This window comes from Alosa sapidissima, chromosome 1, assembly GCF_018492685.1.
Source record: "Alosa sapidissima isolate fAloSap1 chromosome 1, fAloSap1.pri, whole genome shotgun sequence".
Classification (NCBI taxonomy): Eukaryota; Metazoa; Chordata; class Actinopteri; order Clupeiformes; family Clupeidae; genus Alosa; species Alosa sapidissima.
Genome location: NC_055957.1, coordinates 27,860,690 through 27,875,316, shown reverse-complemented (window position 1 = coordinate 27,875,316; position 14,627 = coordinate 27,860,690). Strand labels below are relative to the sequence as shown.

At 41.8% G+C, this 14,627-nt stretch overlaps 1 protein-coding gene across 1 annotated transcript in view; it reads left to right on the top strand.

Moving 5' to 3' along the window:
• LOC121709413 (vimentin-like) overlaps positions 1-14,627 on the top strand; it is a 117,865-nt gene that overhangs the window by 14,316 nt on the left and 88,922 nt on the right. Inside the window, exons 7-9 of the mRNA XM_042092746.1 lie at positions 3,850-3,860; positions 12,641-12,691; positions 14,321-14,486. Of these exons, the coding sequence (XP_041948680.1) occupies positions 3,850-3,860; positions 12,641-12,691; positions 14,321-14,486 (228 nt within the window). The remainder of the gene's footprint in view (positions 1-3,849; positions 3,861-12,640; positions 12,692-14,320; positions 14,487-14,627) is intronic.

The window sequence follows — 14,627 nt, the reverse complement described above, 5'->3', positions numbered from 1 at the left end:
TTGCCAGGTTTACCTGTACGGGCCTATGGCCACTTTTGTATGGCGAGGCTATGGTCGCTGAGCCTGTACCTCGTCAATAGCTTTCTATAATTTTGAATTTGAGTTAAATATGGTGCCAATTTGTAATCAGATTTTATTCATTTATACACATTGAGTTTACTTAGCCAGGAGGTTAAGCCCTGGGGAAGAAGTTTTTTTCGATGTTGGTGGCCAAATCATTTATATAAAGATTAAATAAAGTTGGAATAAGGCAGTAACCTTGTTGGACTCCTTTGGTCTGGTCTCTCTGTCTCTTTCTCTCCGTCTCTCTATATCTCTCTCTCTCTGTCTCTCTCTATGTTTGTGTATCCATCTCAGTTCTCCCTGAATGTCAAAACATTTCCCCACAGGAGAACATGGAAAGCCGACATTACCTTAAATGTCCCACTAATAAGGCTGTAGGTGGGGAATAGAACCGTCCCCGGCCGCTCGCTCATCATTACGCATGTGTGTGTGTCTGCACGGTTGCTGTGGCAATCCACTTCCCCTGTCAGAGATGAGACTGTTTTTCCTATCTGTCTTTTTCCTCTCCTCTTACTTCTCCAGCTGCACCTGATATGCAGTAAGGGTTAGTTGAGGTGGTAATGAAGGACGGGTTAATTGAGGAGGCTGTTGTGTGAATAGAGAGATAGTGGGAGAGAGTGAGAGAGAGGATAGAAATAGAATGAATAGGAATAGAAAATTGTTTTTCCAAAACTGAAACAAAACAAAGATTTTGGGATAAATACAGTTGAATAAAGATTATGTTAGAATGTCTTTATTCTAAGGTTCCGTTCCACCACACACACACACACACACACACACACACACACTTACAGTACACTGACAGGAAAGATAGTGACTGATGTGACAATAAAGTTTAATAATATTTTTCCTTTAACAGTAAGAGAGAGAGAGAGAGAGTTCAAAAACCTTTTTTTAAACAACCATGGCAGTTTTTCCCTAGATTTGGAGCGTTATTTAGACAAGTCCTCTTCAAGAAAGATACCAGTGGGTGTAATGGTTGTTTATGTTGATATCACAGTCTTTGTCCTAACTGTAGAACTGAGCTTAGCACAGCCTCTGAAGGTGAATGAGGCTCAATGGTCACCTTCAATTAATTAACACACTATTATATCATGTTTGCCTTTATTTTATATTCCTTATGATTTATCAATTCATGAACTACCAGGCACAGGCATTATGTGACTTTTAAAAGCACATACAAAAATGGCAAATGCTGTTGTTTTATTTCTTGAGAAAATGGCTTTCCATGGTGCCTCCTGATCTCTCTTAGCTGGGACTTCAGATGACTGTATGATTAGTAATCCCAGTTCAGTTAAAACATGTAGGGACGCCTTCAGTGTGAGCAGTCTCAGCCCAGTCCTCTAGTGGTTCACACATGTGGCTGCTCATAGAGAACCGTCTCTCACTGTCAGCTGCAAAGCCCCATCTGTTGCAGCAGCATGCAGGAGAGACATTGAGACGTCGAGAGTCGTGCAGAAGCTACCTGCCATCCTCCTCTAAGTCTCCACCAGGCCCAACACGAGCTAACACAGTAGCAGCAGAGCCAGCTGCTTCTGGCCCAGATGTGACCCTAAAGCTGCCTGCAGCCCGTCCACATCAGGGCCGGATCAGGGCCAGATTCAGGCCAGTTGTGGTCCCAGGCTTGATGCCTTTCCAGGAAGTCCTAATTCCTTCTCTCCCTCTATACAAACGGCATCATTACTCTCGTGCAGTTGCCTAGTGACGCTGACGTCTTCGACTCCAGACCAGGCACAAAAGCAGACCTTGATAGCTGAGCGCTGTTGCCTGCTGTGTAGCCTGACAAAGAATGCCTTCTTACACATCACCTTTGTTGGAGAACTGTATGCGAAGCTATCAGAACATTTTGTAACCACACATGGTTCAAGTGAAGACTCTTTCAAGTGTTTTGGACATCTTGGTTTGGCTGTTAGTTTCTGCACTTATTTGGCTGATACAAATCAATTTGTCTGTCAACACAGTCTTTCTCTTTCCCTTCTACCCAGTACAGAGAGCATATTATTTTGTGAGTCATCCTTGTCTTGCATTGTTAAGAACAACCTTACAAATGGATTATGTTGACTGTGTCAAAATGTATCTGACTATCCCCAGCAAACCAATTTTCTCCATATAAATGCAAACCCAAATCGACAGAAAAATCCATCATGATATTGGAGTTTGGCAGCAGATGAAGGAACATCTGAAATGCCAGAGGTGTGTGCCATGGTCTCCTCAACCGTTAACTCTAATAAGGGGAGTGAGTCCCTGTGGTCTGAGTAACTTATTAAGAGTGCAGGAGAGGGAGATTGGAGGAGAGGAGGAGAGCAGGGACTCAGGGAGGAGGAGAGAGGACAAGTCAAGTCAAGTCAAGTTTATGTATGACTTATGTATGACAAGTTATGTATGAGGTCATTCAATGTGACAAGAGGAAGGTGAGGAGAAGAGAGGAGTTAGGAGAGAGGTCAGTTAGGAGGAACAAATAGAGAGGACAGAAGAAAAGAGGGGGAGGAGATGAAGGGACAGCAGAAGAGAGGAGGGAGGCGAAGGAGAAGAGGGCAGAGGACAGATAAGAAAAATGAGGAGAGAAGATGAGGAGAGAAGATGAGGAGAGAAGATGAGGGTAGAGCAGAGGAGAGAAGCGGAGGGTGGAGAGCAGTCAAGCTCAAAGAAGAACATTGTGTCCCTGCTGCTGACAAGTCCAAACACACAGACAGAAAAGGTGCTGTGCTCCTCAGAGTCGTACCCTCTGTCTCCCGCTGCATCAATGCACATTGTGGCAGGAAAATAAACTACATATATAAAAACCTCAAGTACGCAAAACAGGTAATAAGGGAGATACAGTATGTCTCTGTGTGTGAATACTTATCCAATTTAGTGGATGTGTGTGTAATTCTGTCTCTCTCATCCTCTCTTACTTTCTCTCTCTTATCTTGTTCTGTGTGTGTGTGTGTATGTGTGAGAGAGAGAGAGAGAGAGAGAGAGAGAGAGAGATTGTGTGTGTGTGTGTGCGTGTGTGTGTGTGTGGCATTTTGTTTGTGTGTTTGTTTGTGTGAGTAACAGTGAGTTTGTGTTGTGTGAGTAACAGTGAGAATTCTGAGCCTTTTTTTGCAGCTGTGAAGAGTGTTCAACAGCGAGGGAGGGAGTGAGGGAGGGAGTGCGGTGTCTTTGCAGGAATGATGAGGAGGAGGATGCGGAGTATGTGTGTGTGGTGGGGGGTCACCAGAGAGCTGACACTTAAGCAGCCAAGGAGGGAGGGGTGGGGGGGTGGGGGGTGGCAGGAGATGTGTATGGAAGAGGCATCATAACATGCTCATGACACTCTGCACAACTTCCCTTCCCTTGGCACACACACACACACACACACACACACACACACACACACACACATACACACAGACATGCAGACACACACACAGACAGACAAACATACACACAGACATGTACACACACACACACACACACACACACACACACATACACCGGCTATGGCTCCCACAGACAGCAGTTGCACGCCACACCCAGGAATACTGTACACTGCTCTGATAGAAAGAGAGTAAGAGAGAGAGAGAGATAATACGAGAGATGGACGCCCACACAGTGAATACTGCCAGAGGGAGTTTAACTCACTCACACGCCACGCGCGCAGCGCACACACGCTCAAACATTCTGATAGCAGGGAGGACGTGGAGAGCTTGTCTGGCGTGCGCACACGTGTGTGTGTGTGTTTTGGGCAATGTCAGAAGCCACCAACAGGAAGCTGAGGTTTAAGAAGGGTCGGAGTGCTACTTTCAGCATCGATGGCTTCAGCTTCACCATTGGTAAGTGATTGAGAGGGAGGGAGGGAGGGATGGAGAGAGAGCAAGAGGGTATGAGTTGGGGGAAATCTTTGTGTTAACATTTAAGAAACATTTGAACAATGCTTTACTGATACTGACAATTCTTAATGAAAATATGCCATGAAATGGCATGAGAGAGAGAGAGAGAGAGAGAGAGAGAGAGAGAGTAAGTGTATTTATGTATGAGTGTTTGCGTGCGTCTCTGAATGTGTTTGAGAGAGAGAGCATCTATGTTCAAAGTATGAAGTATGAAGTGAATAAAAGTCTGGTCATAATCACTGTCAGCCCCTGAACACCAATAGTTTAGACTATTTTGCATGAGATATGTTTTGACAGAGCAGAAGCCAGCCTTATCTTGTTGTAGAATTGCCTTTAGTGTTTGATCTTCCATGAAGTAATTCAGCAGCAAAGATTAGACAGGCGTTCCACACAGCTGCGCTCCTTATATATATCTATCTAATTAGCACAAAGGTACCGTTGGAGGCTGCCTGTCAACCTTTACCTCCTCGAGTTGACCGTAGCTCCATGGTAACAGGAGCGGTAGGTATTAGGGGCTTGTTCTCATCTAGCTAGCGGTAGCATTAATGGTAACAACGGCGATGTCTGTGTTTGACAGTAACCCCATGCTCCACTCTACCTCGCTCCATCACCCATCTGCTCACACATGCCCGCTCTAATCGACACATCTCACCTCCGCGCACGATCAGCGAGCGAAAGTCAGAGCAGAGCAGGAGGGAGGGTAGGTGTGAAGGGGACAGACAGGGAGCCGTGTCACACCTCCGAGAAATAGAGAAACACTGCACACAGACCTGGCACAGAGAGAGTGAGAGAAAAAGAAAGTTGCAGGAAAAGAACGAAAAGTGTGTGTGGGAGAGAGAATCGAAAACTACATACACACAAAGGCCTAACTATATCACAAAAAGGTATTCAAATAAAAAGGTAAAAAAAGGATTCAAAATTAACCACAACACATGTAGGCCTATTAGTGGGTAGGTATCTCAAAGTGAAATCATCAATATTCTTGATTTAACCACATTAGGAAAAATCATTAAAACCCTGACCATTAAATGAACAGTGTTGGGCAAGTTACTTCAAAATCATTTCAAAGTAATTTGTTACATTATAATATTACTGCCTCTGAATTGTAAGGCATTACACTACTATTGTATTACTTTTAAGTTACTTTTACCAAAATATCTAGAAATATGGATTTGGAATTCTAAATGCAGTTTATTATGCTCAATGCAGCTCATTGCACTTCTAATGGAGGGCGATGTGGTATGACATAATGACTGAGCTAGGCTTAAGGCAAACAACAGTAGAATGCAATAGGCGCAGTGATGGCTCATGATGCAATACAAGGAACAATCATAGCCAGAATTTTGTTAAAAAGCAGACAAAAGGTCGAAGTCTGGTCAATTGTGATAGAAATGCTGTAACTTTAGGCTTAGGCCTACTCATTAAAATCAACAGAGAGCCCACTACCTGTATATTGTAACCCAAAACTTAAAGACATGTCAAGATAGGCTACACAGTGCCGCTGCTGGCCATTTTGGTGCCCTAACTGGTGAAATACAATATTAACCTAAGTATGTCATCATATGGCCAACTATAAAGATGTAATCTGCCTGTTCCCAGGGATGGGTAGTATTTCTGAAACATGTAATTTGTATTTGTATTTCAAATACAAAATAGTATTTTGTCATTTGTATTTTATTGGGTTGAAGGAAATGGCTCTGTATTTTGTATCAAAATACTTTGTTGGTGTGTATTTTTGTATTTTAAAAATACAGCAAAATACTATATGTGAAAAACATAAAAAAAAGTAGATACTACACACAGGTGTAATGAATAATTGGTAATTAGGTAAAAATTGTTTATTTTTATCGCAATCAGCTAATGTGAGAAAAGCTGTGTTCAAAGACACTCACAGCTTTTTTAGTGACGGCTATTGTTGAAGCATCAGCTCTGGTCTGAAGCACTGGTGTGAAGTCATACGCAAGTAAAGATGAGCAAGTTTACCTGTGCAAGTTCACATAAGGACACCGACAAAGGCAACCATGTCCTATTGCCTCCATGTCAATCTTTAACAGAGAAAATGTCAGATATCTCAATGAACCACAATGACATCAATAGAGGGTAAGGTGTTTGAATTCCCTTCCTTGTAGCATCCTTTTCTGCATTCCACAGTGGGGACAAGTTCACCTTGTTTAATTAAATAACAATTCTATTTCCTTCTTAGCTGCATACTTGAGGTTGGAGATATTAAGGTATATCAAGTTTCTCACATACTGGAACTTCAAGATACATAGCCTTATGATTTTCTTATTCAGTTCTGCACTGGACTTAAATTACGAAATTCGGCACAGATACACAATTATGATTTTGGCCTATTGATTATAATGTGGTTAATTGAAAGCTCTGTCAGTCGTTTTGGATAAGCATCAGCTAGATGACTAAATGTAAATGTAAATTCTGGAATTATTCTTCTGATCACACTACATGAACTTGCATACGGTATACTATTTGGTATGACGGGCCAAATTGTATTGTTTTTTTACTGTTTTAATAGGCTAAATGTTTGGGATAAAAAAAAGCTTTTTTGCAGTGCTTCCATACTTCCTTGAAAAAAGTATTTTGAGTATTTTCTAAAATACAAAAATACAGCATTTTATTTTGCTACATAATATGGTTAGCCTACTGTATTTTGTAGTTTATTTTGATACATTAAAAATGAGGGTATTAGGTATTTTATTTTGAAATACATTCTGATGCATTTTTGCCCATCCCTGCCTGTTCCCAGCATTAGCACAACACTTTGAGATGGTTAGCTTGTCACCTGTGACGATATATGCTAGGCCTAAGTGACTGACCTATCTGGGTGCGTTTGGAGATGCCTGATGAAATCAGACGTTGTGGAATAGGCATAATTTATCCTGGTGCCACACACCTTGCATGTAGCTGTTCGCTTATTTCCTCTGTGCACGAAGTTTTTGTAACCGAAACATTTCTATTCCTTCATTTAATTCAAGTTCACAGCACGAAGCTGACATGAAGAGCATTTGTGCTTTATCAAGAATCAAAAAAATTAGCGTGGCACCGCTCTAGATGTGTCATTAAATTAATTGTGCTATTTCGCGAGGTATAGAGATCTTTCGGTTTCACACACAAAGTGCACTTAACTGTTCCTCATATCCTAGTTGTCTCTGACAAATTGAAAATAATGAGCGTATAGGCTTATGTCCATCGAGTCAGTTGCAGCCAGCCACAGTAGCCTAATCTTCAACCAGTAACAGGAGATACGTTCTGCTATTTGCGCAGTTGTTTGCGAATATGTATCAAAACATAACACCACTTAATTTCAGGTTAAAATGCATTGTAAGAACAGGGGGGAAAGCAAGACGATGATGAGCTATGCACAGACGCATTTGATAGACATCCGTGGCACCCAATAAACAGATCTGGGCATTTTTTTCAAATACGAGAAAATGAACGTTTGGTTCCCAGACCACGTCTCATTGAGAAGTGGTGGCGCTAGCCAGGCTACCAAAATACAGGAAATCACATTAAACAAATTAAAAAAATTCTGGTGGAGGACGCCCAAATCCCCCCTCCCACATATGCGACTATTAGTGGGGGGCCCTTAATACATCTGGGCCCAGGGGCACGAAGGTTCATAATCCGCCCATGATTGTAATGCGCGTTACTGAAGTTTGTACCGAGTAAAATATTACTCAATTGTTTTTTGTAATGCCTTACATTACCGCGTTACAGCAAAAAGCAATATATTACAATAATTACATTACTTTTGTAACTCGTTACTCCCAACACTGTAAATGAATTACCCCAAATTACCCTTAATTACTTCACAGTTTGTTCCTCCTGCTAACATACATAGTCGTCTTGACCTGTTCAAGGATGAGATTCATTAAACTAACACCTAAACCTTGGCTTCAGTGAGATTGGGGATGTCATGGTGAGAATGGTGTTTAACAAAGGAAGAAGAGCTTACAAAAAAGGAATATGTCTGTCATTGAGTCTTGGCTCATGATTTTCAATATCTTACATCTTTGGCATTGCTTCCTATATTGTAGAACCACTTCCCACATTGTAGCCTATAAACTGCTATTTTAGAAGACCCACAATCAAGTGCCTTTGTTTTGCTTCATTGTTAAAATCAGCATCCACATTACAGTCAGATACAGTCACAGTTCCAAAACTCGTTTCTCTCTTCCAAAATGCATCTGCAACACATCATTCCCCTTATCACTAAGGCATCTCCACATCTTCTGGTTGTCATAGTTACCCAGCGTAGCAATCGATGGCTCAGCAGGCAGCTCATCATTCTGTGGGACAGGTTGTCAATCAGCCTCGCTGTGGCTCTTTGGTCCACTTCTGTGCAGCACATCCATCGGCCATGTCAGCATTCTCACTAACAGCCCCTATTGACCAGCGCTAAGAGTAGTGAGCGGTGCCTAGTCAAAGATGGTGTCATCAATTTTTTGTGTGTGTTTGTTTGTATGCATTGTGTGTTTGTTTGTTGAAAGTAAGTAAGTGAGTGTTTATTTACATAGCACATTTTTCATGCACAAAGTGAAAGTGGTTAAAATGTGCATTTGTTACATTTCATTTGTATGTGTGTGTATGTGTGTGTGTGTGTGTGTGTGTGTGTGTGTGTCTGTGTGTGTGTGTGTGTGTGTGTCGTACCTGGCTGGGTGTATGGTTGTGTCTTAAATGTGTTTGTGAGTTATCTTCACACATTGATTCATATTTTGGATAGCTGTGACAGCAGACTGACATTTCCACTGGCAGGTCATCAGAGTCTCCACGAGTGTCCTCAGCACTCTTGAGTTTAACACATTTTGAAGGAATCACTCAGCTCACTAGATGTGTTATGTAGCACTTCATTACGCATTAATCTTTTGAGTCCTACCACACCAGGTCGATGCTACAAATTGACACAATAAATTGTGTCATGAACAAACCTCTTGTGACGTTCTCAAACAAATTATTAAACATACAATACCCCTAGCAAGTAGCTGCCAAAAGCTCCATAAATTACAACCAAGGAGTTTGTTCGTACCACCACCGCCACAAGTCAAATTGCCAACTGAAAGGACTGAGTGAGTCAGAAAGATGACGGATCCTAAGACTAGACGAGGGGACTTGATCTTGGAGTCAACAGCACACTAGCCTGTGAGGGAATCCAGTTAATTTCCTGAATAGCCAAAACATAGCCGACTGAACTGCTCACACGAGTGGGTTAACCTTCCTTGAGATTTCACCTACAGCCAAAACATACCATCGCTCACAAGAGTAAACTTAACTTCCTTGACCACGAGAAAAAGCATTCGGACAACACAAGCAACACATACAATGTCCTACAAATAGGCTATTAGTATATTATAGTAGACTAGTAGTAGCCTAGTAGACTTAGTAGTAGCCTAGTAGTTATAACAGTAGTATACTGCTGCACCAGGGCAGATCATTTCAGGCAGGAGGAGCAGTCTCAGCACCACCAAGTGTGTGAGCTGGCATTTTTAAATGCCAACATATACATTTCTTCCATAGTGTGTACCAGTATATTATTATTTTCCTACAGCTAGAATATTTGTGCCATGAGTGAATCCGTACAGAACTTGGGCTAACGGTAGTGCTTGGTCTGGGAGCATGTATTCATTGTGCATCGAGCAATACTGACTCAACTGCGTCAACTGACTCACACACGCAAATCAGTTAAGTGAGTGACTCACAGAAACCCAAATCATTAAAAGGAGCCAGGTTTCCCAGGTCTAGTCAGCAATATCACTAGTCGCCTATTAGTTACTTGCAAGGTCAGAAGTATAAGATTGGGAGGGCGGAACCATGCACAGATGACAGAGGGACAGAACACACACATCTTAAGTGATAGCTTGCAGTCATCTGTTAGTTCTAAAGCCAGAAAAAGGTTCTAAAGCCAGACTAAAGGTTATGAAGAAACTTTCTGAAAATGAAAAAAGGATGAAGGCAACAAGGGGCAGGCGGAGCTAGAGGCGGACTAATCATTGCTGTATAATTGAAAGAATGCCACTGATAGACTGCCTCATCTAGGCTCACAGGTTAGGGAAGGAGAGAACTCTAGCTCATTTTATCTAGTTGAAGCACAGCACAAATCTTGGTGATTACCAACTGATTACAGAAAAAAAAAGCTAAAAACCTAATAAGCATAATATAACATTTCTAATGTTGCTTGGCATCTTTTCCCGACCTAGACAGACCCAATAGTTTTTAATTGGGTCTCTTTGTTAAATTTGAATTTCAAATGTAACCTTCCCATCCCTGTGTATGGAGGGTGATGTTCAGTCTGACGATGGGTTCTGCATGCTGTCAGACTTAGTGACTGTAACATGCCAGTGTTACACCTGGGCAAGGAGCTGTTTGTTTAGTTAGTATGTGCAGTGCTTGTTACTTTAAGTTTGACTATTAGGATCTCTCTACTATTATTGAATTGTAATGAAATTATCAAAAGGAAAATAATATGCTGTGAGGGCTTATTCAACAATGTTTAATGAGTGCAATGCAGTCATAACTATTTTAATGGTTATAGACTTACGTCAAATAACATAAGGCATTATGAATACTTTATAACCCAATGAATGCGTTTCGAAGGCTTAATGGATATTGAGTTTCAGTAAAGTGTTACCAAACTCCAGTCTCCAAAACTAACTCCAATTACTTTATAAAAAAATGTCCAGTCTCCAGTGAGATGGCAAAACCAGTGATAAATTCAAGAAATGTGTTCAGGCAACTGAGAATTTAGTTCAGAGAATGGAGTTTAATGTTTTAGCAATTATGAAAAACTGTAAAAAGGCAGTTACTCTAATGAGAAAAACAAGCTGAATTTAACGAGAGGAAGCAGAGATGGAAATATATGATGAAGAAGAAGAGAGAAATAAAACAGATGAAAACTAGATGTACCGCCGAGCGGTACAAAATATGACCGCCGCCCAGTCCAGCACATTTTTTCCACAAAAATAAATCACGCTGAAAGGCCTATATGATTCTGTCTCACTAAATTGCATTATCCACACTCAATTCTCACTGGTATCTGCTAGACAACAAGTACCAAAACATGATTAGTTCATAGATTTCACATGTAAAATTAATTTTATACAACCCCACCTCCATCTTGCCTGTTCATAATTCTGAGAAATTCTTGAATTGTGTGCATGTGTGCATGTACATGTTTATGTTATGTGTGTGGGTGTGTGTGTGTGTGTATGTGTGTGTGTGTGTGTGTGTGTGTGTGTGTGTGTGTCTGTGTGTGCGTGCTTGTGTGTGTGCCTGCGTATGTGCCTGTGCCTGTGCATGCAAGCGTACATATGTCTACTGTGTGAGTATGTGTCATACGTATGATTACTGTGAATGTATGTGTGTGTGTGTGTGTGTGTATCTGTTTGTGCACATGTGTGCACATGAAATGGGTTAACATGACCCCTGGAGGCAAACATACGGAAAAAAATGGTCATCCTAGGCCCTACAGTTCTCAAGATATTCACAGAGAACTGTGTCTGCCCTACCCTCCTTTCGGGGGGTCCAGTTCAGCGTGGGGGCTACAGATCAAAACGAAAAATGACGGTTCCATGCTATCCATGTGGGGGTACATGCCCACCAAGTTTTGTGTACCCCGGCCTTTCAGTGTCCCGGGAATCCTTGTTGGTGTATGTCACTAAATGTACACATAAATTATTTTATTGTAAGGCCCCCCATGAACAAAAGTACACAAAACTTGGCATGCATTCGGAGGGTGTCATAATGATCCTACACTTTTAATTTCGTGCAGTTTTGACCTTGTCAGCCAGAGATATTGTGATGAAAACACCTAATTTTTTGCTTTTTAATTTCTAACTAGGTGGCGCTATACATTAAATAAGTGGTAATGGGATGGGTTGACATGCCCCCTTAAGACCAACATACATAAAAAAGGTGGACCTCCTAGGCCCTACGGTTCTCGAGATATTCACAGAAAACTGTCTCCGGCCACCTACAGGCCAGTTGGGGTATAGTAACATAAATTAATTTATTGTGTGGCCCCCCATGAACGGAATTCCACAAAACTTGGCGTGCATACAGAGGGTGTCATAATGATCCTACACTTCCAATTTCGTGCAGTTTTGACTATGTTAGGTCACAGATACCTTCAATTACAACACCTCGTTTTTCCTTTTTTGTGTTTAACTAGGTGGCGCTATACATGAAATGAGTGGTTATGGAATGGGTTGACATGGCCCCTTGAGATCAACATACAAAAAAAAATGGTCCTCCTAAACCCTACGGTTTTCGAGATATTCACAGAAAACTGTGTCTGCCCTACCCTCCTTTCGGGGGTCCAGTCCAGCGGGGGGGGGGGCTACAGATCAAAACGAAAAACGATGGTTCCATGCTATCCATGTGGGGCTACATGCCCACCAAGTTTCGTGTACCCCGGTCTTTCAGTGTCACGGGAATCATTGACGGAAATTTGGGCAAAAAGAAAAAAAAAAAAAAAAAAAAAATCTGACTAAACCTATATACGCTTCGCTGCGCGGCGGTCATAATAAGACACAGGGGATCTTGCTAGAAGTCACTGGCACATACATACACAGGACACACACACACACACACACACACACGCACACACAAAGACATGCATAGACATGCATGCTGACACACTCATACAGCTCGATTGGTCCCTGTCCACCCCCATGCACGTCTCATCTCTGTGTGGTCTCTGTCCTCCACAGTGGCTAATGAGGACGCCGATGGCAACAGCCGACCGCTGGACCGATTTGCCCGTGAGTAGACCCTCCAGCTACGGCTGGGCCATAGTTGGCCCGCATCCAGGCCAGACCTCTTCTGGTTGACCGAGTGCAGCCTGGTTATCTGTCTGCCACAAAGCTCTGTACCCGTAACGAGAAGTACATCTTTATGTGACGTGTTTGGCTGTGAACTAAGAGATAGTTTGGATTACATTACATTACATTTAGCAGACACTTCTTGACCATGAGGATGAGTAGCACACGTGCGGATCAGTGGTTATGACTTTTATAAATGGTTATGTATTTCTCTTCACTAAGTCTGTCTGTCTGTTTGTATGTGCACCATATGGCTCTGCTATTTTTTTAAATTTTTTATATTATATTTAGTATATAGTTATATAAGTATATCTTTTGGCCTTTTTATGCCTTTAATGACAGGACAGTGAAGAATGACAGGAAGTGAGTGGGAGAGAGAGTCGGGGTGGGATCCGGAAAGGACCACGGGGCGGGAATCGAAACTGGGTCGCCGGCGTACGGTGCAGGTGCCCCAGCCAGTCGCGCCACGGCCGGAGCCGGCTCTGCTATTTTTAACGAGAAATGCATGTTTATATGGCATGTTTGGCTGTGATCTAGTAGATGGTTTGGATAAATGGGACATACACAAATTAATGGGTACATTACGACATCTGTCTGTTTGTTTGTTTGTCTGTCTGTGTGACACAAAGCTTTGCTATTCTTCATGAGAACTGCATCTCGATGTGGCATGTTTGAGTGTGAATAATAGATGGTTAACATAAATAAGCCATCCAAAGAAGTGGTTATGGCTTTACATTATAACAATTTATTAGCATTTGGTACGACATTCATTAAAATAAATAGCATATTAACTTTTGTTTTCACAAACATGTCACATGCTGAAGTTCATGTAATATTCAAGTCAAATACATTAATACATTTTCAAAAATGTCTGAACCAACATTATGCCCCTAATTAGTAAACATAAACAAACCATTAACTTTAATTATAATAAAGGCTTAGCGCTGTTGTTAATGCCCTATTAAAATTAATAGCTACAATTATTTTAGATGAATAGATGGAATTTCAATGTAAAGCATGACCAGTGGATGGATGACTTAAAAAATAATCCAACTCCTTCAGACAGCAGATGTTATGTGCACTCTTTTAATACTGCCTGTCCTGAACATTTGACAACACATCATCAGTTAAGTAAAATGTATATGGCTGAGCTATTGCTTGGCCTCCTGCCATATCTGGAAACAACATTAAATGCAAGACATTGAAGATGAGGATATTAACTCAGACACAGTGGAATTAAACTGTCAGCATAAAAAGAACACAACTTGTTCTGTGTGTGTCATTTACACATCATATAAAGACTAACCATTTTAGGTGGAGAAAAGGTGGAGAACCTCAATTGTGTGATGTGTCTTGATGACATGGTTGAACCACTAGATGGCAGCAACAGAGTGTGTTTTTTAATTTGCTGGATCTGAAATATCTTTCAACTTGACTGATGAAAAGTCATTCATGAAAGCCGAATGTGAATGTCAGGAATCGTATCAACTCCAGCACAGAACTGTCAATTCCATGCTGTGACATGGAACTTCAGCTCATGTCAATGTCTTCCCTCTCTGCCCTGTCTAGGCTCCAAGTCCCAGAGTGCTTTGTGGAACGCCATCACTGCAGGGATCGGAATCAAGGACAAGGGCAGTGGGTCGGGGGTTGTCCCTGACGACCCACAGACACTGGAGGAGATCTTGGGTGGCGAGCTCCCTGATGGTCCAGACGTCACAGAGAAGACAGCCATCAGGTGCAGTTTTCAACTCTTTAAGTTATAAACCACTGCAAGCACTACCTGCCATATGCTGTGTGTGTGTCTGCCTGTCTCTCTGTGTATGTGTGTGTGTGTGTGTGTGTGTGTGTGTGTGTGTGTGTGTGTGTGTGTGTGTGT